Consider the following 27,345-nt stretch of genomic DNA (forward strand, 5'->3'; position numbering starts at 1 on the left):
CCCCTTCGTCACAGAGCAGATGCAAACGCTTAGTGTGAAAGACACATTCACCTCAAATGCATTCACCTTTGCGTTGCCATTCACGCACATACACACACATGCACAGAAAACTCATACATCACCTCAATATGCATTTGCCGCACTCCCATTGGCTAACACCCAACAATGATCGTTCCCTGCTTGTGCTCTGGTGCCATCATTGTTGGGTGACACAAAGGCCAGCGGGCCGCGCCAGAGGGCATGTAAAGAGTGGTCGGTAGATGCCCTGCCTCAGCAGAAGGCATTCAAGCCATTTAAACCTATTCTCAATGGAGCTCAGCATTGAGCAGTCTCAGCATAACCACAGCAAGCTAATGCTAGCAAGAGTGAAGAGGTGCATCGTCCATTTTTAGCTCTGGTGGGAAAACTACAAACTCAATCCAGTGTTTTGGAATTTGTTAGACAGAAAATATCCCCCTGCAGACTGACACATACATAAAGATATAAATGCCGTGCATGTTGTTTTTAAGGACCTAAAACTAGCTGGTTTCTTGAGTTTTACTACGTTGTACGTTACGTTCTTCTTCTTTCTTGACTTGGATGTGGTTATCATTTGTCTAATAATAAAATTTTCCCTATTCAAGCATCTCTTGTATTTTTTGTGTTACTCTTAAGTAAGCAAATATCTGGGTGAAGAGGAGCAAAACCCCAACACAAAACAATACTGTTCAAAAAATTGTGGGCTTTCTTTTAGTTTACATCGACAACACCGGACAAAGAGAAAAAAAAAAGAAAATATATAATTAAGAGGGACATTAGAAGCCATCTATTCACTGAGTTTTAGTTTTAAGCTTTGTCACTTCATAATCACATTTTAGTCTTTCATACTCGAAGCTTAAAGTGTTGCTGGATTATTGTATTTATAGATTAGAATTCAGTTCAATACTGAAAAGAAACTAAAAAGTGATTCAGGTTAAGACTGAAGATAAAAACTGGTACAGTAGTTACAGAATTACAAAACGTCTCGGATTCGCCACAGATGACAGCATGTTGACGACAATGAATAAAATCTTCAATTATCAAATTATTCAGTCAGGTTTTGTTCTTTTAAACTCTCCAAACCAGCTGCTATTGTGTTCCTGAATATTGTCTTCATATAAATAAGAAGTCTGGACAAAAAGGAAACCAGTTGCTGCTGTATCCACCATCAGCTGATGAGAATCTCCCAGTCCATCAGGGTGCTGAGGTTCAGGCTGTTCACAGTCAGCGTGCGGCAGGCTTCGTTGTACTGAAACGAAGCAGAGATGTCTTCAGCACCTGGTGAGAAAAAGAAAAGAATCTTATCTTTAGCCTTGGATTAAGATCAATTTCAGAGATCAGGAAATAAACTGATCTATTTCTAAGATTTTTGTTTTTCTTTTCTATCAGGCTGACAGTAAAATATTATGTAATGACAAACTGATGTAAAGCTGAGCTGCTTCTGTCTGGAAAAAAAACAGTTGCATGTTAATGACGCCTAAATGCCAATAATTAAATGTGAAAAAAAGCCTAGTGTCCAAATATTTGCTATCATGTTGGGCTAAAAACTCATTTAATTGTAATGTATTAACTTTATGTGTGTAAAGGCAACTGTGTTGTCATGACGATCTACACCGTATGGGCCAAAAAAAAATCTATAATAGGATTTATTTTAAGTTTTAAATATGCTTTTTTTGTCAAAGCGGATTAATATCTCAGTTGAAATAAAAAGAAATAAAAAAGTTTTTACTCTCTTTGAAAGAAAGCACAAAACAAAAAAAACAGATCAATCCATCCATCCATTTTCTTAACCAGGTCTGTGTCGCGGGAAGCTGGAGCCTATCCCAGCAATCATTGGGCGAGTGGCAGGATACACTTTGGATAGCTCGAATAAAACAAAAAATAAATAAAATGAATAAATATAATAAAATACATAAATAAATGTTGAATGGGGATGGAAATGTTCCCCTCAGTTGCCCACATGTGTTGACCATTTTTCAAGTACCAAAGCTACAAGAATCAACCAAGAATCAAGGCCAGACAAACTCTCACTAACAGTAAATATTGCCATGTATGACTAAAATATCACTAAATTCAAAGTTTTACAAAAAAGCTGAGGCTTAAGTTTTCATTTAAACGTGTCAAAACTCTCAGCTGCCCATCAGCTTTCCAGCAAGGCGTTTCTGTAAAAGTGGTCCATAATAAATAAGTGATGTTTCTCCATAAAGCCTGGTCTCAACTTTAGGAACAAAAATAAATTAAATCAGCCACTGAGCACCTGGGGGCTCTGGAAGAGTTATAGACTAAAACCAAGTCAGATAAACAATTAGGATTAAAGCCATTTAGAGCCTCAAAAACTTATAATTAAAATTGGTTCATATAAGCTCCTCTTTTGGTCTTCATGAGCACGAGAGCAGCTGAGTTTTGCTAAAGCCGTCGCGGATTTATATTCCACCAGAGAGAAGAGCATTATAATAGTTAATTCTCCAGTAAATTAAAGCGTAGATCATTATCTCTGCATTGGTGTGAGATGAGAACTGCATCTCTGGACATCTTCTTTGGATCAAAACCTTTATTAAAAATCATGCTGAGAGCACTCTGAAAAATAAAAAGTCATTAAAAAAAAATTCTGCTGTGATGTGGACTCTGGGTGGCTGCGGGGGCGGACTCCGGTGTGATCGGATCCCAACGGCATTGTTTCCTCCCAAAAGCGTCAATCGGGATGTTTATTACTTTTAGTATGTTAAAAGAGACAGAAATGAGGGCGTTCGTGTTTGTGTAGAATGGATGGGGGTGGGGTTCATCTGCCCCGTTTTCTGCATGCCTGTGTGACTGCATGTGAGAGAGACAATACTGAGTGTTGTTTACTTTGGTGTGAGAAGGCCTGTTTTACCTTAATAAGCACAATCTTTATGATATAAGGCATGTGTGTTGCGATGAAAAGCGTTTTATAAATGAAGTTTTATTGGATTTGATGTGTTGGACTTCATGCCTCAGCAATGTGATGCTTTGATCTGGACCAACAGCCAACAGACATGGCTGAAATCTATAGTCCCACCGCTTCATGCATCAAGCTACTGTTTCTCTGTTGACCAAAAGTAAAATAAAATAAATTCAAATAATAACAAATTTAAAATTAAAATAAAACAAAAATTAAATCATATGATATAATATAATATAATATAATATATTAAATAATATAATAATATTAAATTAAATTAAATTAAATTAAATTAAATTAAATTAAATTAAATTAAATTAAATTAAATTAAATTAAATTAAATTATGAGAGGTGACATTTGTCACTGGGTGTTAAGGCGCTCCAGAGCCATAGAGCAGAACAGCTGAGAGCCGGACAACCTGAGGTTTACATGGGGATGTTTTGAGTAAGACCAAACAAGCGGCAGTAACATTGATCCACCTGGAAAGTAACAGAGATGTGGATAAGGATGGCGGTGGTGTAGGGCTAAGGGAGGGGTGAAGGTTAATATTAGGTAGATAGATTAATTTAAAACCAAGTAAAATAATAGATGTGAGATTGGAAAGAGTGTGTGCTGTCGAGGATGACACCTCGACTCTTAACCTGAGGAGAGGGGGGAAGAGAATAGTTGCAAACAGTTTTTAATAGTGTATATTTACTTCCTGCAAAGACAAACTTAGTTTTACTTATATTAAGTTGAAATAAATTTGATGAGAACCATGATTTCAGTTCAAGAAGTGAGAGTATGGAATTCATAGGTTCAGTGGCAGACAGAAAAATGCCTTATCTGCATATAGTAAATATTATATTTATGGAAACTATTATAGAGGGGAAGGAGGATGATGATGACAAGGAGTGGGCCCAAAACATTTCCCTGGTGGACACCAGTGCTTGGGAGGTTTGTGTGAAACCAATTGAGAATAAAAGTAGTTTTTTTTTTAAGGACCTAAATCACTCAGAATTAAAAAAGAAAAACATAAGCAAATAAATAGTTGGGAGAATATGAATCACACTGTTCACAATGATAAAATATTTTAAAGATAAAGTGTGTATTGTTTAAAGTCATTAAGTTGGAATTAAATTTTTAAAAAAAACAAAGTAGTATTTCCTGCATTCATGATGCAAAATCTCTCAAAACATAAGCTTCACGATGCCAGAGCTCCTCACCTGACACGTGCACGCTGACAGTGGATGGTTTGCTCTTCAACCCCATGATGGTTACTGACTGTATGGCAGTCTCACAGCCAAATGTTCCATCTTTGTTGGCAGGACTGAGAGAAGCACATCAAATCACCATGTGTGAGTTTAGATACACACCAATTACTCAACGTTGACCGAACTTGATAATTAACATGCCTCATGTACTTTTTCACACGGGGTCTAAAACTGGAGGGCTCCAAAGGAGGTGTGAGTGTGACTCACCGACAGAGCAGACGGCCTGACAGCATGCTGAAGCTGCGCAGGCAGAAGGCCTTTCTGTCACGGTAGCTGAAAGAGTGGCCGTCATCCAGGTACAACTCACCATCAGCACTGCCCTGCACATAGAGGAGACTGCAGTCAGCGCTGCCACCGAGAGGGATATTAATATCACAAGTCTGAACATAAAAATATTGCCACACCTTGTCGTATTTGGCTGTTTATCAGCCATATAATGAAGTGTTAGTTTGCCTGCAAGGGAAATTTAAAGCAATTTGCCATTAAAAATAGAGAAACCACACTAAAAACTCAGAAATTACACAGAGGCTTTTTTAATCTGAGTTAAAAAAAAACAACAAAAAAAAAACACATTATTTCCATTAATTTTTTAGGTTGTTTTTTCAATTATCAATCTTTTTTTTATTTGAGTAATTTAATAAAAAAGCCCAACTTCATTGTGCATCTGATAATTAAAAGTAAAACAAAAGAAAAAAATCAGCTAAATTCAGAAAATTGCTTTAGTGTTGTCATACATTATACAGAGAACACATTTAGTTTTAAAGTCTGGGAAAAAATGTTGCTTTCTCATATTTTTTTTTAGCATTATCCTATCTTATAAATAGTGCTTGCTTTTTATAGTATTGTATTAATGTGTCTTATTTATTTATGTGTTTTTAATTATTTATTTAATCATTTTAACACGAGAGCCGTTTACGTCACTTTCGTTGCACTTGTGCAATGACAAAGTTTATTGATTCATTGATTAATTTATTATCATCTGGTATAATGTTTGTGAGCTACACAAGAAACTTTGAAAGTGGACAGATTTATTTTCTAGGGCATTATTATAAGCACACATAAACACACCAAGCAACGTTCTTGCTCAGTGGTATTTTCTTATGAAGATTTTATTGTGTATGGATGGTTTAAATTGTGTTTTTTGATCATGTGCACTGCTTCTTTGTGCTGTTTTTTCTGAGGAAACTTGGTTTCCGTAGTTAATAGGTAACATATTCATATCAACTTGTATGGCTCAATAAAAGTCAAATAAAACACAATTATAAATATGATAAATATCTATCAATCTTTCATACATTATGTGTTGTTAAACAACATGAAATGGACAGAAAATTGCATGTGTATTTGTCCTGATTCCCAAAGACATTTACAGCATCTTTCTGTTGTTACCTGGCAGTTTAGGGCGACGGTGATGGCAAGAGGCAGTTTGTGGTATTCAGCTGTGCAGGTGCCCCTCCCTGTGGATCTACAGACCACTGAGCCTCCACGCTGGAACACTGGAACCTTTCCAAACACACCAATAGCTTCATTAAAAGTGACTTACAGTCTGGATTCTGTAGGTTTTTTTGTTCATTCAGCCATCCGTTTTCTTAACCACTTAGTTAAGGGTCACGGGGAAGCTGGAGCCAATCCCAGCAATCATTGGGTGAGAGGCAGGGTAGGTCGCTAGTCCATCAAAGGGCCATTTTTATATCAAGAACAATAAAAAACAGTATGATGGTCCCTGTCCCTGCCTCTCGCCAAAATATTGCTGGGATAGATTTCAGATTCTTAGCAACTTTTAATTGGAACAAACAGTAAAGAAATTGGTAAAATAGAAAATAAATGGATGGACGGATGGATGGACGGATGGATGGATGGATGGATGGATGGATGGAAAAAGGACTGTCAGTCCTGCATATGCCAGACTGTAAAGAAACGCTTACAGTTTCCAGGGTTACGGGAAGACTCATAGTCCTCCCTCCTTTGTATGCCTTTGCAGAACAGATGTCATACCAAATCTAAAACAGAAACATTTAAATAACCTCAGTCTGAGTTACAGGAATAAGTTAGAGTTTAAAGTGAACTACCTGGTGGTTTATTCACCTCTGTGGATCCGGGGAGCAAGACTTTGACTTCTTGAGCACCTGGTTCTATAACAGGACAGGCCAACAATGCCCCTCCTGCATGAAATAAAACACAGCTCATCATCATAATGACTCATAATGTATGTTAAAGCAAAAACAGAGCATTAATCACCAATCATGTACTGGTTGTCCACAGTGAAGGTGCTCAGTTCTCGTGGGAATTCCACCCACAGAGGTCTGTAGAAGAAAACAAGTTCCTCCATGAGTTACCAAACAGCTAGTTTTCTGGTATATTATCTTATCAAATGCAAATCGACTTCCAGGTGTTAAAAAAGTTCAGTGTCCAGAGTGTACTGAGGCTGAGTAAAACTGCCCTCTGCTTCTGAACAGCAGAGGGCAGCGACACTAACCTGACTGGAGGCAGGCCAGAGGTGTGGGCATAGTGGAAAAGGGTGTACCAATACGGCAACAAACTGTACCTGAGGACAGAAAAAAGAAGTCTGTTCACTTAAAACAGTTTTTATTTGCAGGTTCAAGTGGAAAAGAAATGTCACTCAATCATTCTCTCAACCACTTAGTCCAATTCAAGGTCATGGGAAGCTGGAGTGTAACCCAGCAGTCACTGAGAGAGAGGCAGGCCCACCTGGACAGGTCACCAGTCCATCACAGGGTCAACACAGAGAGACAAACTGATAATATATGTCATATTTAAAAAGTTACCCTCTGGTCTCTACTCATTCCTTTATCTTTAATTAAAACATGTTTATCTTGTAAGAGTGTTTTATTAATTCTAGTTTACTCAGTGTGGAACTATAACTATGTAAGTAAGGGTTACAAGTAAGTAAGATGAGTAATTAGTATGATGAGTAAATAACCCTGTCATATGTCTCTGTGATAGTACCTTTGCTGGATTACAGTTCGGATTGCCACAGTGACTTCTTCCCCAAAAAGCCAGGGCTCCCGTCGCTTTGTCTCCTTTGCAGAGTGGCCTCGGAAAAATGGCTGCAGGGCAGCTGCCTGGTACCAACGCACCAACAACTCTGGCTCTGGATCCTGAACAAACCCGCCGACATCAGCTGGAACGCCAAGAACGGAGAATACAAGATGTATTTAGTGTTGTGCAGCAGAAATAATAAGAAATTCATCAGAGCAGATGTGAATCAGCCTGGCTCGTTACTTTCATATAAATCATGTTTCGATGGTAAATCAGCTGCAGAAAAATAAAATAGCTGTGATTAAAAATGCAATAAATTCAAAACCTACAGTAACATGCTTACCTCCACAAAATGCAATACCTGCCAAGCTCAAAGACAAAATCATTGGAATTGATATCTTCAGATACTCCCAGCTGGCTACATTGTCGCCCGTCCACACGGCTCCTTTAATCCCAAACACAGTCAGAAGCAACAAACAGCTAAATAAAAAGATCTGCACATGAAATTCAGACATAGTCTTAACATTTTTTTATATGCTCACCGAGTCGCTGTGACCCAGCAAAGAAAGAGCGGGTAAGGACAAACGGCCTCTCTAAGCCCCCTGAGCGGGTTATCAGACCGTCCACTGTGGCCATGTGCTGTGAAATAAAAGATTTAACTGTACAGCAGTGAAAGGTGAAGAAGAGACAAACTCTACAATGCAAACAATAATGCAAAATAAATATAGAAATAAAATAAGAATTCAGAAAGTCAAGGGGTTCATTATATCTGTGAAGCTTCCCTTGGCAAAGTAAATTTGCTCAGCAGAACACAGAATCCAGACCATCATTCTGCTGCTTAAATGCTGGACAAGACACATAAAAAAATAAAAAAATAAAACAAAAAGGTGAAGAAGAGACTGAACACAGAAGACATGGAAATGATCAAGGTCTGAACCATGACTTCGATCACAATATATCAATGAAATGTTTGCTAGTATTTCAAGCTCTGATTTTATGCTATTTTGGCTTTTTTTACTTCCTAAAGTGTTACAGTGTTAAATACTCATCAGAAAAGTGAGCGGCAACGGTTTTTTTGTTCAACGCATGTTTAAGTTTTACAACACGTCTCTACATTTGGTTTCCATGACACTGAAAATTTAAGTTCCTAGAGACTATTTTCTACTTTGACGTTTTAGTGACATCCTGGGGGGACGGACGGACGATGTGATTGGCTATCTTTTCCAGGTTGTGCACACACACGAGAAGAAAACCACATCCACCTTCACTGCTCAGAGTATGACGGAAGAGGCTAAAACTTTGGTGGACACCGGGAGGTTTTCGATGCTAACACGTCAACTGTGAGGGAAACAGCAACAGAATTGCAATGTTTTTATTTGTGACCATTTCACTGAAGACTGCTGGATAAACAGGGCCAGTATTACAGGGGATTTGCAACCAGGCGTTTGGCCTGAAAGGAGGTTCTGTTCCTGCAATAAAGGACCCATCCTGAGACAAAAGCTGGTAAAGTAAAACCCAATTAACCAAAACACATTGCCAGTTTTATTTTGATAGTTAGTGTGTGGGAAACGGTCAAACTAAAGGAATTACCAACACTTACTTTACCTGAATGCTACCAGTAGGTAACATCTATAATGATGACCAGAAAGTTGGCTATCAAGACTCTAGACAGAAATGACTGCATTGCATTTTGTTGAAAATATGGTATTAGAGAAATACTGTGCTGTAAATAACATTATTCATCTTAACATGCTTTGTAAGTTTCATGACCCAGTAGATACAGGTGTGCTCATATTTATTCATAGCCTTTCATTAAGGAAGGAAAAAAACAGCTGCCTGTAAAATTAGCTGAAATTGACTAAAGTAATAATAAATAAATATTTTACAAAAATCATTACATTATTTTCTAATTTTGGTTCAATAGAAATTTTTTTTTTTTTTAAAAAAACAAATAAGATAATTTATTACATATTCCATCAGTCATAAACTACTATTTAGTTGAAGAATCCTTTAATGTTTCCGCTCCAGTCAGGTGTTTTCTGTTCCTCTCAGTCAGACTTCTGCACCTGTTGACAGGTATTTTGTCCCACTGTTCAACAGGAAAGTCTCTCATTTGTCCAGGACCCATTTGTTTGTTTGTTCTTTCTTTCTTTCTTTCTTTCTTTCTTTCTTTCTTTCAACTCAATTAAATGAAAAAACAGTGTCTTATATTACTAAAGTATATTATTGAGTTCTTCTGCTGTTTCTATGACAAAAACAGCTGATGTACGCGCTCCTGACTACTACTCCTGAGAGTCGACCAATCAGAGGCGCCTGGATTCTCTTTGTGCTTGGTTCTGGCAGAGATCTGAGGGCCTGCAGTGAGGTTCAATGTGACATAAATAAAGGGGTTTGTGGAAAACCCTAGACTGTATATAAAGAGATGGACGGAGCCTCTGTGACATCACCCGTAGGTTTCTGAAGAGCTGAATTTAGGCTCGGTGGGCGGTTTCTACCATCACCATCTTGGCAGGGGCATGCGCGCCGTCTCACTAGTAAAATACAAATATGGGCAAAGAGGTGGAGCTGAGAGGGGGGCTGTGCGTCATGGTGGATGATTGACATCGAGCGAACTCCGAGCTTTCTGTAGCTAAGAGCTAACCGAGCTAACCCGGAGATAACAGGAGCTAACCAGCTAACGAAGGTAAGCGGGCTAAAGCTAAGTCACGTTGTTAACCGGCTAAAAACCGCGGTTGTTCTACGTTCTTCTGACTTAAAGTGGGATAGCGGGTACCTGTCAATCAAAAGGACACGCCCCTAATTATGCTGAATTTTGAGAATAAATTACTTCTAAACGGACGAGTTAGAAAAAAATTCACTCCCCCCACAGTTGTCATGAAGGTAAACCTGACCTATTAAACCGAAAATGGATTTTTGAATCAGGCTGTAAACATGTTTATTTCTGCTGTGAAGTTGGTCTTTTTAACATGGGAGTCGATGGGGATTTGCTCTGTTTTGCAGCCCCTAGTGGATGAAGGGGGAACTGCAGTTTTATGCACTTCTGCACAGGCTTCACTTTTAACCGCCAGAGGTTGCCGCTTGTGAAAAACGCTTGACTAATTCTTGCTCCTTGTGGACACACATATCAAAATAATTTAGGATGAAATGTGCATAACAAGGCCACCTTAAATTCAGGAGCCAGTGACTTATATAAGACAACGGATTGATGAAGCTTTCAGAGAAGGAGCACCGTTCAAACTTTGGGTTCGGACTTGAATCAAAGGAGATTGCTAACCTGGTAAAAGCCGTAGAGGTTGTGCAAATCCCGATGCTCCCAGCCCCCATAATGCACTGCGTCTTTAGGCATAGTCTGCTCAGGTCCATCGAAAACAGACGGCTCGTTCATATCATTCCACACAAACAGTGATGGCGTTGATCCCTGCATCAGACATCAACATTCAGACAAGTCAGCGAGTAGATAGTTAGTGAAAATTGAGTTGTTAATGTTATTATGTTGGGGGTTTTTTTAACCTCACCTTGTATTTATCTAAGCTGAAGCATCTGGAGTACCATGCTCGGGTCACTGGACTGCTGAAGTCGAGGTAAGAGGACTCCCCTGTGAGAAAAATATAAACCTGAACCGGCATGACAAAATAATGCTTCCTGCAAGACAGAGGTGTCCAGTTCTGGTCCTTGAGGGTCACAATCCTGCAGCTTTTCCATGTATCCCTGCTCCAACACACCTGACTCAACCTAATCAGTCATTATGCAGAACATCATTGGCCGTTGGATCCATTTAATGTGAGCCAGGTGTGTTGGAGCAGGGATACATGGAAAACCTGCAGGACAGCGACCCTCAAGGACCGATTTTGGACATCCTCGCTGTAAGATGTTTTCACTTTAAAGTAAAGGCAATGCTGTATTTAATAAAGCTCCTAACATTTGTGGAGATTTAAGAAGTTTCTCGATCAAACTGTTTATAATAAATCTAAGATTACCAGGCCAGCATACGCCGCGATATATCTGTCCCTCTCGGTCCTTAACAAAATGTCCTCCATCTCTGGCTTCACAGTAAAGAGACCAATCAGGATCAGCCTTGATGTGGGGATCACTGATGACGACCATCTAAAGGATCAAACAAAAAGAGGAAATGAGAAGAAGAAGATGCTGTAAATGCTGCGTATTCAGATCCCTGAAACTGACCTTCCTCCTCTTTTTCTCCAGATGCTGCAGCAGGCGGGTCGGTTCGGGAAAAAGAACCGGGTCCCAGGTGAAGTACCGCTTCCCGTCCGTGTGCTCGATGTCCAGCCAGATAACATCATAGGGAATATTGTGGCGATCGAATCCCGCGTCCACTGCCTTCACGTCAGCTTCGTTGTCATAGTTCCAGCGGCACTGGTGGTACCCGAGGGCGAACAGTGGAGGCAGGGCTTGGTACCCTGAACCGAGGAGAAAAGGCAAGTTTAGACGGAGTTTGTTGAAATGTTCATTTGACTTTCTCCAGACTGCATGTTTACCTGTAAGCTGAGCGTACTGGGTGAAAAGCTGATGCGGACTGGGCCCCAGCAGAACCATACAGTCAATGACACCAGTCTCTGACAACCAGTGGACATCTGTCTGAGGCTGCATCCGCCTCCTTTTTACTGGTGGGGTCTGGTCATCCTGAGTAATGTAGAAGGATTTAACGTGGTTGGAAATGGTTCCTCAGTCTACAAAGGCTCACTTATACTATTCTTTCGAAGATGAAACTTAAACTCTGCGCTGAAGCAGTACCTGATGATCAGAGGGAGAGTACTGTATGTTTACAAAAGTCTCAGATGCATTCAGCCAAAACACACCAAGAGTCCTGTCTGGTTTATGGGCCACCACGAGTGGCACGGATCCGTAGAGGCCGAGGCGGCTGTACAAGTCGTAGGCAAAGACGTCTAAGTTGTACAGCCGGTAAGGTTCGTCATTGCTGTGGGAGAAAAACGCTTTTTAAAAGATGGTCGTCTGAGACTGAAACACGGAACAGCCAATGCAACACTTGGCTGAATTCTAGTGAAAATGTAAAACAAAGTGTGTGTACCTCGTGTCTCTGAGCTGCAGGTTGTCTGAGTGTTCTGGTAGACCGTAAATGTGGCTGAACCCGTGGAGTCTGAGATCTGCTCCGATGCTGCTGGGACCTGAAGACGTGCAACTATTAAAATATACTCTGTCCTTTTATGTGTAGAGACGTACACTTTCATCATTTATTATCAAAACATTTAGGCCGGTATTTACTGAATTGCATACTTGTCTGTACTTTGCAGCTGAATGAAGTGAGGGTGAAAATAATTTGCAGGAAGAACTGAAACTGGTTAAGTGTACTGAATCAAAATGCCTCTATTTGCCCAATAAATAGTACTAAAATGGGACGTTGTGATGCAGTTAAAATAGGTATCAGTCTTTAACATGTTACCAGGAGACAACACAGCTATAAAATATCATCTAAAATTATGTTACGTGTTGTTTGTTTCAAGTCATTCCCCAACAGTCTTATAAGAAGTCTTGCTTTTTATTAGCAATTTAGCCATTAGATCAGGGCGCCATCTGCCTGCCTGTTAAAATGAAGTGATAAAAGCTGTAAAGCCATTGTATAAAAATAGGCCTCGAGGGAAAAGAAAGGTTAAACTTTGTTAATTTCTCTATGATGTTGTCCTTTTTCCCACTTTATGTCTGTCCCACTGTCAGAGGACATGCATATAAGAGGTAATCTATAAGGACAGGATGCCTTCTTTGAATTGATCACAATCAGAATGATTTCTATTACCTTAATGTATTCATAATTCTTCTTTCCTAAAATCAAAATATTATTACATCTTAAATAAAAATAACACATTTTCAGCCCTTCTATTTTAGTTTTAACTGAAAATGAATAAAGACCTCAACTTGACCACTGATCATTAAAGTTTAAATTATTAGTTATAATAAAAACATGTTTTTATACATGATTTTTCTTAAGAACTGGGAAAGTGTCGTTGACATTATTCAATATAGGTTTGAATGAGTCAATTTTAATCAGAAACTTCCTAAAGTTCAGTATTATTGGCAACGGAAAGTGTTTGTGTGTATTGAGATATCTTTAACAATGTCTTCTTGATTATACTCTTATGTATTCCCTTTGAAGATATGTTATTATATATAATAACTACCTGCATACGTTTAAAGTGGAACTATTATGTGCATTTCAGGCTAATTTATTTTTATTTCTGAGACCAGAAGGGCTGGGATTGATGGAGTTATTGTCACAAATGGCTTTATTTACTTCAGACCGACCCTCTCCGTAGGCTGTCAGATCAGCCTGCGGGCAAAACGAGTGGATTGAGACTCTTCTGCATTAAGCCCCGCCTCCCGCCACTGCACTACATCGGGAGCGTGCACCGCACCTGCTTTCACCGTCATTGTAACATCTCATAAACAGAAGGATTAGGCTCATATGAACTCAATAAAAAAACAAACTACAATGTCAACACATAGCATACAGCCCTACATGTTGGAACCTGAATCAGAGCCTGAAAACGAAGTGGAAAACAGCAACCCACAGCAACGAATGCAGCAGGATGTCTCTCTTTGGTAAACTCACCAGCCATCGTTGGAAATAACTTTATCCCACGTTTTCCACCCGCCTGATGTATTTGTACATGCCCTTGTTAACCAGTAGAAGGTAACCAATCACCCAACCTTATCCCCCGGGACGTCACAAGGATTTCCACGTAGAAAAAACTCTCTAAAACCACGTGTTTTTCGTCGCCATGGAAACCGAACGGAGAGCGTGCTGGAACTCAAACATGCGTTTAGGTGATAAAAAAAACAGTGCTGTTCACATGTCTGATGAGGATTCAACACTGTAACACTGTAGAAAGCTCAGAAAACTCCAAATACCATCATAGCACCCCTTTAACAGTTGAAGCTAAGATTTGACAATTTTTCCACTATTTGGTGGAGTGTTAGTGATGAAAGTGTTTGTGCTTTATGTTCTAATCTTGATAAATGAGACCAAAATAGGCAGTTTGTCTGATAAAAGATTTAACAGCAGCACAAACCATTAGCCTTGATATCCACAAACTTCCTAAATGTCTCCTTCCATGATAAACCTGCCTGCTCCTCTTGAGGCTAGGACACAAGCAGAAAAAGAACAAAGTATTTACAGACTTAATAAAGCATGTGGTACTTTTTCATCTGTGTCGTTATTTTCCTTACCTCACTATCATGGACAAGGCCCAGAGGAAAAATAAAAAAGGAGCATAGTTTGATATGATTAGACGTTTCTCTAGGTTTTGTTGCATGTATGCCTCTTCCTTATGAAGCTCACCTGGGGAGTTTCTGCAACCTGTCAAACCACAGTTTGCCTTTAGAGTTGAACATAAGCATCACTTCATGTTCACACAGGATCTCCAGTCGAAAAGGGAGATGCCACACGCAGACCTGGTAATATCCTGACGACCAAGACAGGATGGCACAGTCCTCGGTCTGTTTCTCCATTCTTACCCTGTCAGAGGACGAGGGATGATGAGGATCAACCACCCTCAAACAAAGGGAGACGTGGCGACAACAATTACACTACAGTGTTGTATTTGGGGGTTAAAATAGCAGCCTGAATCTGGATGAATTAAAAAAAAAAACTATATACTGTATATTTCAATACATGGAGTAGGGCCAGTAAAGGGTGGATGCTTTCTGTTTCTTTACATACTTTTTATATTAAACATTAAAGATGAAATTATTTCAGCCTGCAACACAAAACAAGCATGAGTGCTTTGTGTGTTAGACATAAAAAGGTTGGAGAAGATTTAAACTCACTGTTCACACTGCAACTCTCTGGTCAGCACATCTGGGACTCGGTAGCGTGCTTTAACGGGCTGGATTTCATCTATCAATATCCTTACAGTGCTGGATTTGCAGGGTGACAAAGAAAGCATCAGCCTGGTCTGTGAAAAGAGGAAAATATTATGTAAAGGCACAAAGTTGCCTCACATTTGACTTTTTAGTAACACAAACCTGAGTTTCAGGATCCAACAGTTCAAAGTGTGCCCCCTTTTCAGTCAGCACCATGGTGTCCAAAAGGGCTCGGTACATCTGGTTTGGACCACTTATCTGTCGCCTAAAACAATCCATTTAATTATTATTAATATAGAAATAATAAATTACTAATCAAAATTAAAATAAAAGGCTCACCATACCTGTAAAAGGCGACATCTTCGCTTTTCTTGAACTTTTCTTTCCCCTCATCATCAGGGACAACACTAAACAAGTGGAAAATAGTAAACAATTGTAAAATAATAATAATAAGAATCATCATCATCACATACCCAGTCTCCTAAAAAATAAGATAATTATACAAAGTAAATTACTTAAAACAGTTTGCTCACTGTTATTGAAGACGAATCAAACATTATGAAACAAAACAAAGTTTCCCACCTAATAAAAAAAAACAAAACAACTTTCATTCATTAGCAGTACACCTTTCTGAATTTGCAGCTGTTGTTCCTTGTAGCACACAGTTAAATCATTGTTTTTCTAACAACCATGAGCTTTTTTCCTGCAGTCTAAATGGGAAATGTCAAAGGTCAACAAAGTCAGCTTGTCGCTGCTGTAGCGGCGTAAAACGGCGTGTTTATACCTAACAACATGCTGACTCTTTTCTGCCATTTCAAACAGGTAAAAACACTTGTCGTTCACAGTCGGTAAATCCTCCTCAGTGAATACCAAGGACTTTATTTGTTTTATTTAACTAAAAGGCGCTTCTTGACAGTAAAATGCTGAGCTACTGTGGCTAAAATTAAACTTCCGCTTCTAACAACAACACTTCCGGTTGGGATTTTCACATTAATAATCTTCTAAAATAAACTAAAATGTCAATTTTCACTTTAGGTTTAGATTCACCTTAATATGTCGTTCTCAGTTTCTTTTTTTGTAACACAATTTAAGTCATTTTTATTTTATTTTATTTAGGGAAAAACAAATAGAGCCAAATAGAAAGAAAAACATTCTTGTTAGAAACGAGCATTCATTTTGACAAATATATAAGCTGAAAAAATGAGAAATATTGAAACAAAATCAAATTTTTAAAATTTAAACAAGTTATTTTAAACAGGTGACTTTAGAAATGTGGACTACTGTCTCTGATTCAAAATTTTAGAAATCTGTATTTGTCCTGAATCATTAAAAATGCACATTTCTATGTTGTCAACCAGTTGCTAATGAGCAGAAAACAGCACCCTACAATAAACTTTGTTAGCTGCTCGGTTGACAATTTGATTTATGACATACACTTATATGGATATCTATGGGTTCACTTTTGTGGAGTTGGCATCTTAGACAGTGCCGGGAGAGCCTTTGGCTGTCAGGCCCCTCTCTTATGGAATAAGCTCCCAGTTAGTGTTAGGGAAGCAGACACCCTCCCCACCTAGGCTGGTTAGCATGGTTAGGGATGGTTAGCATCCCTTAGTTATGCTGCTATAGGTTTAGACTGCTGAGGAACATTTTCTGATACATTCAGCTTCTTTCTCTTTATCTCTCTCTTTTATCCCCCCTCTGCACTCTACGCACTCCCAAGGTTTCGGTGTTGACAGTGTTCACAGTGTTGCATCATTAACATGTATGTCTCCTGTCTCAGCAGGTCTCCTTGGCATAGCAGTTCTTGTTGTCTGTTGTCTTTCTGTCCTCTTCCCCCCACACAGCAGAGGCAGATGGCTGCCTGTCCTGAGCCGGGTTCTGCCGGAGGTTGCCTTCCTGTTAAAAGGGAGTTTTTTCCTTCCCACTGTCGCCAGTGTGCTTGCTCAGGATGGGAGATTGAGTTGGACTCAACTCAATCTGTTGGTTTCCTTATATAGGCTGTTATGAATTGGTTTTCATCGTGATTTTTTTTTTTCTGCCTGTAAAGCATCTTGAGATGGCATTGCCATGATTTGACACTATAGAAATAAAGTTGAATTGCATTGAATTGAGTTGCAAATTACAGTTTCTAAATGTTCTGTTAAAATTTTCCATAAACCAAACTAGAATAGCATTAAGTAATCTTCCTGTTTTAAAACAAAATTATATTTGTTTTATATGTACATTCATAAAATAATTAGACTGTAGCTTTTATCTGTTCATGGATCATTATCATCATCATCATGTTCATGAACCAGAGACTTAAACTGATCCAGAAAGCTGCTTCTGTGCTTGGAGTAACTCTGGAGCCGCTGGAGCTGATTGTCCAAAGAAGAATGCTGCACAAGCTGATGAAGATGATGGAGGATTCTTCACACCCTCTCCACAACACAGTGATGAAACAGTGATGAAAGTGTGTTCAGTGAGAGGCTTCTTCAGGTCCGATGTAAGACTGAAAGATACAGAAGATCATTCCTGCCAGCAGCCATCAGCCTCCGGAACAAAAACCCCTAAAATTAATTATTATCTACTACAATATTGAATTTCCCTTTGGGGATTGATAAAGTATTTTTCATTTCATTTCATCTAATACCGCCCTCTTGTGGTGAAAGAGTGAACTACCGCTAGAGGCACCCGGAACTGGAGGCGGATACGTACAGCTGACCTGTGGTGGCTGACCGCACAAATGAAAATGCCAGATGCACAGGTACATCGGCTATGTCTTCTGCTTTTAGCATTAGTTTTCCATCCCGTCAAGGCGGCAGAAGTCTCTGTATGGAGCGTGAACATCAACTCGGTCAGTGTTTTATGTTCAGCATATATCTGGTTATTTTGTAGTTTGCTATGCAGCTGTTAGCTGTGGTAGCTACGTAGCATCTAGCAATCTCCTCCAGTGTATTGTTCACCTGTCAGGAATGCAAATGACAGCTCACCTTTTAGTTGCCTAATGAAATGTACCGCATATTCCTTTAAAACCCTTTGATTTAGGAACATAAATCTGTCCGTTTATTGTGATATTAACCTTTTCTATAAAGCATAAATCGAGTCTAAATGGACAGGCAGGTGATCTCTCAGGGTTTATTTAAAGTGTTTATAGCAAATATGTGTCTAAAAGGAGAGTTAGCCATTATAAGTGTTTTATATTGTGGTTTAGATAAGTGTTATTTATCAGACTGAACTAATTGTATTGTTTTGACATGTAAATGAAGAGTGATAATTTCAAATGATGTATTTCTCAAAAATCTACATAGTGGATGAAATGCAATCACATGGCATTTTCGGTTTTTGTTTAATGTATTTAATGTGACATATATAGGCAAGAAGATAATGTTATTACTGTGTGTGTTTGTGGATCCATCTTTATTATTTTTGAGCTTTAAGGCAGTGTTTCTCAACCCAGGTCCTCAGGACCCCTTGCCCTGCTTGTTCTGTCGGTAACCCAACTTCAACACACCTGAATAGGGAAAAACAGCTCGTAAACAGGGTGCAAAGAACTTGAGGAAAGTCTAATGTGGTGTTTTGGAGGAGGAACATGGATAAAACATGCAGGGCAGGGAGTCCTGAAGACCTGGATTGACAAACACTGCTGTAAGGGGAAACAAGAGGAGTACTGCTCTTGGCAACTAAGTCATTTCTATGGGATTGAATTATAAACTTAATCCACCAGCTGGCTGATTCGATCCTTTTTCTTTGGTTTCAGACACAAGATGCCGTGTTTCGGAAGACGCTATATGCCAATACCACCATCTTCATGAGGTGTAAGTAGTCTGACAGCTACAACATGCAGTGTATGATATATTATTTATTTTTTAACCAAGCAGATTGACACAGGACCAGACAACAAAACTATAATTTACAAATAAATACCTCTAAACTGATTCATTATGTTGCTTGTTGTGCTTCCATATTCATTTAATTCTGCTCAGCAAGTACCTGAATGAGCAAAGACAGTCAGGGTTGTCAAAGTTTTGTCAAACAAAACAGTTTTGAGTAAAATAATCTTGCAACAGTAAATACCACGAGTTGTTTGGTACAAAAAAAGTCTCTGTCTGTCTTCTTACCAGAGGAAAATTGCTGTAAAACCAGCACAATTCTGCTGTTTAACAAAAGATTTCAGATGGAGTGGCGTTGCTGAGATAAAATCTCAGCTATTTGTTTACGGTTTCTAAATGGCTCCAGATATAACAGATAGGTCTGCTGTTCTGTAGGTTAGAAATTCATAGAAAGACATTAGAATTATTGTTTTATATATATGCATTGTACGGTTATTTTTAATAAAAAAGGACTTTGATAACATATTGCTCCTCACGCAGCCAAGCCGTCATATAATATATTATACCTTTTTTTTATTGTTAAAATGTTATTTATCAGAAATCATCTGGTCCTTACAGGTCTGAAACGTCTTATCCGTCTTTTAACAATGTTGCTTTAGTTTATTGAGGTTTATGGTATTAAGTCAGTGGTTCCCAAACTGGGGGGCAGGCCCCCCAGGGTGGGCCCAGCGTAATCACAGGGGGGGCAAGCCAAAGTAAAACTTAGGAGTTTTTACACCGGATAAATTTGTAACGATATCATTGTAAATGATGATAAATCAACAAAAGAGACTTCAGGTAATAAAAAAAAAGGCAAACTATGATGGAGCATATCTGTCCCTGTTTGACCAGTAATAATAATCACCAATGGTGGGTAATAATGAGACCATAGTCTTTTGCATGGAGCAAAATAGTATCATTTAAAGTACAAAGCCAAACAAGTTACATCACCACTTGTGGACTTTTCATCCTGAACACAAAGAAAAGCCTGCAGGTTACTTTAGAAATAAACTATCCAACTATCATATTTAGCAAAGTTGTTTTACTAAAGCAGCATCGTCTCGTAGAAAACTCCCCTCATCTAAAGTAGGAGTAGTGTTTGACACTAGAGCAGAAGAAGGACAATACGGACACGGTTTTAATTATAGTTACTTACAATACAGCCACTAAAACTAAAGACACATTTCTTAGTATGTTTCTTTGGTTTATGTGACGGGAGGAGGGGGGGGGTCGACATTATCGTCGTGGATGACAAGGGGGCCTGCTGAAAGAGTTTGGAAACCACTGTATTAAGTTAAGCTCAGCTGTCTTAAGCTTCTACCACACACAATCAGCAACTCTTTGATTATTTCTATGTTGTTAGTGTGTTTGGGATCATTAATCAGTTCAATGACCCAATCTCAACCAAGCTGTAGCTGTCAGACCGATGGCGTCACATTGACTAGAGTTTTTTGGTGTACAGAGGAGTTCATGGTCAACTCCACTGGTCTCCAGGTGCTTTTCCTGAAAAAGCATCCCTCATCCACCACCTTGCTTGAAAGATGTTGCGCTGTGTTTGTGCTGATATGTTGTTTGGTTTTAGCTCAACATGGTGCTGTGCTTTTTCTGTCCAAAGGATCATTTTTAAAGGAGATTTGTCATTGGTTCAAATGCAACTAAAGCTACACTGTACCAGCAGAACATGGGGTATGTGCAGTTATTAACACCTAAATCAAGTCAAAACTTTATTTATAGAGCACTCTCACAAACCACAATGTGCTGTACAGGTTAGTAAAATAAATCAACATTAAAAGCTTGAATAAAAACAGTTAAATAGACAATACATGACTAAACAAATAAGAGGGCCTCGTAGTCTCCGGAGTTAAAAACTAATTTAAAAAGATGAGTTTTTAAAAGAGACTTGAAACCACTTAAAGTTGTAGCAGACCTCAGAAAGAGGGAGATCATTCCAGAATTTGGGGGCTGCTATAGAAAAGGCTTTGTCTCCTGGAGTCACAAGTCGAGTCCCAGGGACCACTAAGAGCACCTGGTCTTCGGATCTCAGAGCTCTGACAGGACGATGACGGTGCAGAAGCTCTGAAAGGTCCGAAGGAGCCAGACCATTTAGACATTTAAAAACCAAAACCTCAAGCCTCATGTCCCAAAACGCTCAATTGACAACAAAAACCGCAGATTTAACCCCGCCTGGACTGATTAGTATTTGTTCATTTTTCCATCACATTCGAGCGCCAAACCGATGTGTTTTAATATGCAACGAGTGTGTGGCGGTGTGTAAAGATTATGATGTGAGGAGGCGCCACATCGAGAAGTTTAGTTTGACATGACCTTTTTAAGTGAAAAGTTAGGAGAAAAATAGGTTCTGACTGGAATTTTCATGATTTTATTTTTGTGCATTTGCCCTCGTCATGTGGGACTGAATTTAAAGTAGAAAAATTAAGAAACTACTTATTTTTCAAAATGTAAATGTGTCTTTTTTATTATTATTATTTATGTATTTTTACTGATTTATTTTCCCTTACTTTATTTACTGGCTCTCATATTATTTTTATTTGAAAATCTGGCCGACCTGAATATCTAACTGAGTAGCCCTGCAGTCAAGTCTGAGATGTGGCTCGGATTCTGGAAGCAGTGCATGGCTCGACTGTTTTGTCCAAATTAGCAGCTGTGTTGAATGTTTTCATTTGTGAATTCTTCTTCTTGCTGTGGATTAATGAACTGAGAATTATTTGGAAATGACCTTTATAACCCGTCGCACACTGAAGAGGAGCAACAGTTAACACACCTGACTGCTCCAGAAAAGCTGCAAATACTTTTACTTTTATGTGGTTTCTGTAATTTAAAAAAAAAAAAAAAAAAAGAACGATTTTCAATTTTTGAAAAGAAGAATAATAATAGTTTGATCACAAGAATATGTTTTAGAGGTGCAGAAAATCTGGTTCTTTGTTACAGAAACATAAAATTGGTTGTTTCAGTTTTGAATGATTGATCATAAAACAAAAAGCACAGATTTTTAGTCTATTTTAGTCAAGCTCATTAAAATATAAAGTAAATGATCCATAAAAGGAGAAAATAACTTGATGGATTGAGTTGGCATCAGCTGAGCTGAACGTCCTCTGTGCACCGTTACAGAAGTCATTTTCATTCAGACGAACCTGTTTGTAGGCAGATGCAGTACATGTCGTCCAAAAAAAAAGGTATTTGTTTATATTTTTCCTCGGTTTGCATTCATCAGTCATGACTTGAGAAATCCAGTTATTGCTCTGCAGAGAGACGAGGCCGTTCGTTCCCACAGCTGCTGATTGTAAACCCCGACACAATGCAGCATGGTTGTGAAAAATGCTGAACGGAACAATAAAGGTTGTTTGGGAAGGAAAAGCCATTTTACTGATACCCCCCCCTTCTTCTCCCTGTAGTCCAGAATGACACAGGACTATGTGACCGAAGCCTGGCCCTCAACATCAGCTGGTACCTGCGCTCGTCCGTCTGCTACAACGAGGTCTTTAACACACCGGTGAGTCTGCTGGGATTTGTTGATGTGTGGTTGCCAAGATCCAAGCAGTAAAGGCACAGAAAGCCATTTTCATTGACACAAAAATTAATATAAAAATCTAAAAGAACAAATAAACCAGCCGGCATATAAAACAGTATGAAGAGACTCAAAAGTAAAACGTAACAAAATCAACTGAGAAAAACGGACCCACACAATTACAAATGCGCTGTTTCGACAAACCAGATACTCCTCGGCCCTTTGCCACGCCTTTCCTCAACCTGGGGAAGAAGCTGAAAGAACAAAGAAGCAGATTTAACAAACATAAAGTAGAATATGTTCCATTCTTAACATGGTTTCACTTCATAAGAGGTAAAAACGAATAATGCTAAACGTTTGGAGAGAAAAGTAAAGTTTGTTAGGTTTTACTACATCAGGTGGCACAGAGCGAACTGGCCACCCCGACCACGCCCTTCCATGTGTTTTCCTTATGCTCTGACTGTCTGAATATGTGCTGCTTCTGTTTTGAAGGGTCTTTTTTGTTGTTGTTGAATCTGTAAGGGCGGTACAGAGGAACCTCCTGTTTTTTCCCTCCTCCAACCCATGTTTACCTCATGTTGTTTCTTTCCTGACCTGTTCTGTGATCTGTGTATTATAATGTGTTTGTTTATTGTTACGTGTCTGTTTGTAAAACCTTGAACTGGTTGTACTGGAACCTTGCGCTTCCTATCGGGGATGAATAAAGTATTCCTGATCTCTGTCTTGACTCTGAGCTGGTTGTGAGTGAGACACATGTCCTTGTGATTCCCTGCAGGACAACAAAGCCATGAACATGTTTGGGATGGATCACATGCTGAAAGACGGTTGGAGTGGCTTCTACAGTCAAGGCTACATGTATTTTGACAGCTGCTCCTCCCTCTTCTCACCAAAGGTCTGCAGCTGCGGCGAAGACGTTACAATGCAACAGAAAAACCTTTTGTTTATCCATCATAAATCATCTGAAAATGTTAATTTCTTATGTAGTGGACTGATATTTAAGTATTTTAAGTCATTAATTTAGTCTGTTTTTAACATCTTTATTTTTTAATAGGTTTATTTTGCAGAATTTAACCCCTATCAGCCACTGTCCAGCCCAAAGGTGAGTGTTGATCAGAATACCGACCTTATCTGTAAAGTTTAAGTCTGCTCTGCTTTTGTTGGCTTTTAATGTTTACTGTCTTTTTTTTTTCCTTTTCAGAGTGACCCATCCAATCAGAGTTTCACTTGGCCTGACAAACCGGTGAGATGTTCATAAGTGTTTTTTAAATGCGACATACTGAGGTGTTGAAAGTCGTAGGAAAAGCCGATCGTCTTGTGATCGTTTTCAGGACATCGCAGCAGTGGCCACAGCTTGGGAGGACAGCCCGTATCTCTTCATAGTGAAGGTGCAGCCGATGCTTCGTGGGATGGAGGACGAAGACATCGGGGCAGAGCAGCTCTTCTTTTCTTTTACAAGTGAGAAACAACCACTTTGTTTCAGGAGTTTTAAAGTGGCTTTTGCCACGTCGGCGGAAGGTGACGGGTTTATTTTCTGATTTATTCCTCAGTGAAAGTGGAGATGAAAGGCCCACATGACTACTCCTCCCCGGCAGACTGGCCTCTGATGATGGTACGGATCATTATTTCTGTGATTAGCTGGTTTTACCTGCATTAGATTATATAGATCTAATATTTCATACACACACACACGTGTGCTTCTCTTGCCCGTCCCAGTTCTTCATGGTGATGTGTATCGTGTACGTCCTGTTCGGGGCTCTCTGGCTCTTCTGGTGTGCTTGTTACTGGAGGGATCTGCTTCGGATCCAGTTCTGGATTGGTGCGGTCATCATCCTCGGGATGCTGGAGAAAGCCGTCTTCTACTCAGAATACCAGAACATCCGTTACAAAGGAGACTACGGTTTGTTATGGTCTTTCTTCTTCTTCTTCTCCATATTTCTTTCAGTTCATCTTGCAGGAACCATCTTTCATTTTTTTCTTTGCAGTTCTGGGTGCTGTGATTTTTGCTGAACTGCTTTCGGCACTGAAAAGATCCCTGGCACGAATCCTGGTTCTAATTGTCAGCCTTGGCTACGGCATAGTCAAGTACGACAGCCCTGACAGATACTTGATGAAATTTTCACTAAAATCTAACCTCGGTCGGGGGGGGGGGGGGGGGGTCTTGGTAAGTTTAACATGTTTAACATTCCTCCCTCTGCTGTAGACCCAGACTGGGTACCACAGTGCATCGTCTGGTAGCTGTTGGGCTTCTCTACCTTATCTTCTCCTCAGTGGAAGGTGTGCTGAGAGTGACAGGTGTAAGTGAATATTTATTATATTACATCTGTGGAGATGCTTCTAGTGAAATAAAACTAAACAGGTTTAGAAACCTTGAAAAAAAATCTGAATTTAAACCACTTTGACTAATAATGTACTTGCCTTTTAACCTCATGTTAAGAACTCTGTTTTCACCTTAATACTGGTCACTGCTCTGTCTGTTTTATGGGGGGTGGGGGCTACTTGGGGGCACATAAACTCACATGGTACACTGCAAAAACTCACCCTTAAAAAACAAGAAAAAAAAATATACAAAAATGAGGCTTCCCAAAACAAGTAAAAATACTCTTAAAACAAGGAATTCTCTGGCATAAAAACTAAGAATTATCTTACCTTTTTTAAAAAAAATAAGCACATGTGTACTCAATTTGAGATTTTTAATCTTACTTAGACTTCAGTTTTTTGCAGCGTACACATCCTCCAGACTTGCAGAATGTGCAGAACATGACGGCAACAGTTAGATGTACAATCTGACGAGCTGTTCGAGACCAGAAATTATGGGAAGCCAAACAGGTTTATGTCCAGCTGAGCTGTGTTATCCAGTCATTTAGTCACGACTCACACACTTCCAGTCAAAAGTTTGGACACACACACATCAGATTTAATGTTCAAACTAGTAGTGGACATACAGTAGTTTGATCATTTTCCTGTTCAGATGTTTTTTCTGTTTTTTAATCTGCCAAATCGTGCAATCAAAAAAAAAAAGCTAAAACAACCAAGCAGGTCTCAACCAGTCATGCTTAATAAAAGCATTTGTGTGTCAACATGAAATGGTTAATACTTAAATAACGAACCAATCAATCAAAGATACTTTATTCATCCTGGGTTCATTCAGGGTTGCCGCAGCGCATCATCGCTCTGGTGATTTGGGACACATTTTACACCAGGTTGTCACAATGAAGAATATTAGTTAACATTACTTGTAGAATTCATTTTATAATAACTTTTTATGCCATTCTGGGTCATATTTTAGAATGAAAACTTGATAAAAAACTATCTTAATAAATTGTCCTTTATTGTCAGTAGATGCCATCTTATGTCTACAACTCTAGAAGCCACCGTCTGCGATCATGTTGAGTTTTTGATGTGGTCCCCTCTGTGCTCATCCTGATGCAGAGTCCGACGTCCCTGCTGCCCAGTGAGCCGCATGGTGCACCCAAAAACCTCATTTTTACCCCGTCACTGTCTCCATGTTGCACGGTGTGTGCTACATGTAGCTTTCATTTCTAAGGACTGGAACAACCTCCTCTCTGAGCAAACATGACACGTCATTAAGTAATCCTAAACAAACAAAGGCGTATTCCAAAGCAAGTTTATTTTTGGCTTTAGAATCACTTGAGGGTGAAACTCGTGCTTCACTGTTCGGGCTGACGTTAAGCTGCAGGGGACATTAAAGCATTATCTCTGCTTGATGAGTGCTGAGGGTCCGGAGACGCTGCAGTACCTTTAACAAAGTCTGTGCAAACAAGCCATAAGAGACTGTAAGAGAAATGGGTTATTTAATGTTTAAAAATGTAGTTTAAGCTCCCTTATCATGAAGATCTCCTTCTCCCTGCCACTCTTCCTGCTGTCCTCGAGCTTCTAGATTAATCTTGTAATGAAATCTGACTGTTGTCTTCTTTCTGCAGGGTTTCTATGGGACAGTCGCCCTTGTGGCTAATCTCAGCCTCTCCCTTATCGACTCCTGTGTCATGTGGTGGATATCCTTTATTCAGAGAACTACTCCGGTCCACACAAGGATTCAGTTTCTGTATGTTGTGTTTGTTTCTTTTCCTTAATTACTGTCTACATTTTCATCAGCCTGTCACAAACCACTCGTCTCCTGAAGCTTCGTAGAAATGTGGTGAAGCTTTCTTTATATAAGCACTTCACCAACACCCTCATCTTCTCTGTTGTCGGTGAGTTACGCTGAAAAAAAGCTTAACGCGTACACTTGTGCTCATATGTATTCATACCTCTGCATTACTGCAAATGTGCTGCCCCAGTGCAAACAGATCCTCGGATAGGGTTTCCACGACTGGTCCGTCTGCTCTCACCTCTCTCATTTAGATGTATCTAAAAAGGGGGGTTGAAGGTATCTTTTTATATATTGTGTCTGTCTGTGTGTTTCCTTTATGTCTGATTTTAAACTGTAAAGCGCTTTGAGTCACATTTTATGTTGGAAAAGCGCTTCATAAATAAAGTTTGATTGATTGATTGATATCCTTTCATTAAAGAAAAGGCTGAATTTACAACAGTCCCTCAAATAACTGTAGACCTAAAAAAGGAACAATAACTAAAAATTTGCAAAAATATAATTTAGTAATATAAGACACTGTTTTTTCGTTTAATTGAGTTGAAGAAAGAAAACAAACTGGTCCTGGACAAATGAGAGACTTTTCTGTTGAACAGTGGGACAAAATACCTGTCAACAGGTGCAGAAGTCTGACTGGGAGGAACAGAAAACACCTGACTGGAGCGGAAACATTAAAGGATTCTTCAACTAAATATTACTTTATGAGTGATGGAATATGTAATAAATTATCTTATTTGTTTGCTTTTAAAATAAATATTTCTATTGAACCAGAATTAGAAAATAATGTCATGATTTTCATCAAATTTTTATTTATTATTACTTTAGTCAATTT

At 39.1% G+C, this 27,345-nt stretch overlaps 2 protein-coding genes across 4 annotated transcripts in view; one reads left to right on the top strand and one right to left on the bottom strand.

The window, feature by feature from the left end:
- Positions 1 to 591: 591 nt before the first annotated feature.
- ganc (glucosidase, alpha; neutral C) lies at positions 592 to 15,955 on the bottom strand. Its single transcript, XM_079261826.1, has 25 exons — positions 15,813 to 15,955; positions 15,373 to 15,435; positions 15,191 to 15,293; positions 14,993 to 15,120; positions 14,505 to 14,681; positions 14,393 to 14,396; positions 14,236 to 14,305; positions 12,240 to 12,336; positions 11,945 to 12,128; positions 11,689 to 11,833; positions 11,375 to 11,610; positions 11,170 to 11,296; positions 10,708 to 10,787; positions 10,467 to 10,610; positions 7,735 to 7,831; positions 7,536 to 7,637; positions 7,160 to 7,334; positions 6,669 to 6,737; positions 6,431 to 6,495; positions 6,278 to 6,354; positions 6,118 to 6,192; positions 5,582 to 5,695; positions 4,400 to 4,512; positions 4,145 to 4,248; positions 592 to 1,296 (listed from the first exon to the last, which is right to left on the bottom strand). The coding sequence occupies exons 1-25, from the start codon at positions 15,839 to 15,841 to the stop codon at positions 1,187 to 1,189; spliced, it is 2,688 nt and encodes an 895-aa protein (XP_079117952.1). The 5' UTR covers positions 15,842 to 15,955; the 3' UTR covers positions 592 to 1,186.
- A 1,753-nt stretch (positions 15,956 to 17,708) lies between these two features.
- LOC306772900 (transmembrane protein 87A-like) overlaps positions 17,709 to 27,345 on the top strand; it is a 17,770-nt gene continuing 8,133 nt past the window's right edge. For 2 of the 3 annotated variants that reach the window (XM_079262552.1, XM_079262554.1), the window contains exons 1-13: positions 17,728 to 17,864; positions 18,768 to 18,825; positions 22,293 to 22,390; positions 23,181 to 23,297; positions 23,457 to 23,504; positions 23,604 to 23,645; positions 23,734 to 23,860; positions 23,953 to 24,014; positions 24,119 to 24,302; positions 24,388 to 24,487; positions 24,606 to 24,699; positions 26,347 to 26,418; positions 26,508 to 26,616. In XM_079262552.1, coding sequence (XP_079118678.1) covers positions 17,754 to 17,864; positions 18,768 to 18,825; positions 22,293 to 22,390; positions 23,181 to 23,297; positions 23,457 to 23,504; positions 23,604 to 23,645; positions 23,734 to 23,860; positions 23,953 to 24,014; positions 24,119 to 24,302; positions 24,388 to 24,487; positions 24,606 to 24,699; positions 26,347 to 26,418; positions 26,508 to 26,616 — 1,222 coding nt within the window. In that variant the 5' untranslated portion in view covers positions 17,728 to 17,753. Of the gene's footprint in view, positions 17,865 to 18,767; positions 18,826 to 22,292; positions 22,391 to 23,180; positions 23,298 to 23,456; positions 23,505 to 23,603; positions 23,646 to 23,733; positions 23,861 to 23,952; positions 24,015 to 24,118; positions 24,303 to 24,387; positions 24,488 to 24,605; positions 24,700 to 26,346; positions 26,419 to 26,507; positions 26,617 to 27,345 lie in introns of all 3 variants that reach the window. The other variant, XM_079262553.1, reaches the window with a different exon arrangement.

This window comes from Telmatherina bonti, assembly GCF_933228915.1.
Source record: "Telmatherina bonti genome assembly, chromosome: 22".
NCBI lineage: Eukaryota > Metazoa > Chordata > Actinopteri > Atheriniformes > Telmatherinidae > Telmatherina > Telmatherina bonti.

Bases quoted from the DNA above. Each gene is read 5' to 3' on its own strand.
- ganc (XM_079261826.1), bottom strand. From the start codon at position 15,841: ATGGCAGAAAAGAGTCAGCATGTTGTTAG. The intron at 4,513-5,581 runs GTAACAACAGAA...CTCTATGTGCAG, and splicing joins CCGTCGCCCTAAACTGCCAG to GGCAGTGCTGATGGTGAGTT. The intron at 4,249-4,399 runs GTGAGTCACACT...TGCTTCTCTCAG, and splicing joins TCAGGCCGTCTGCTCTGTCG to TCCTGCCAACAAAGATGGAA.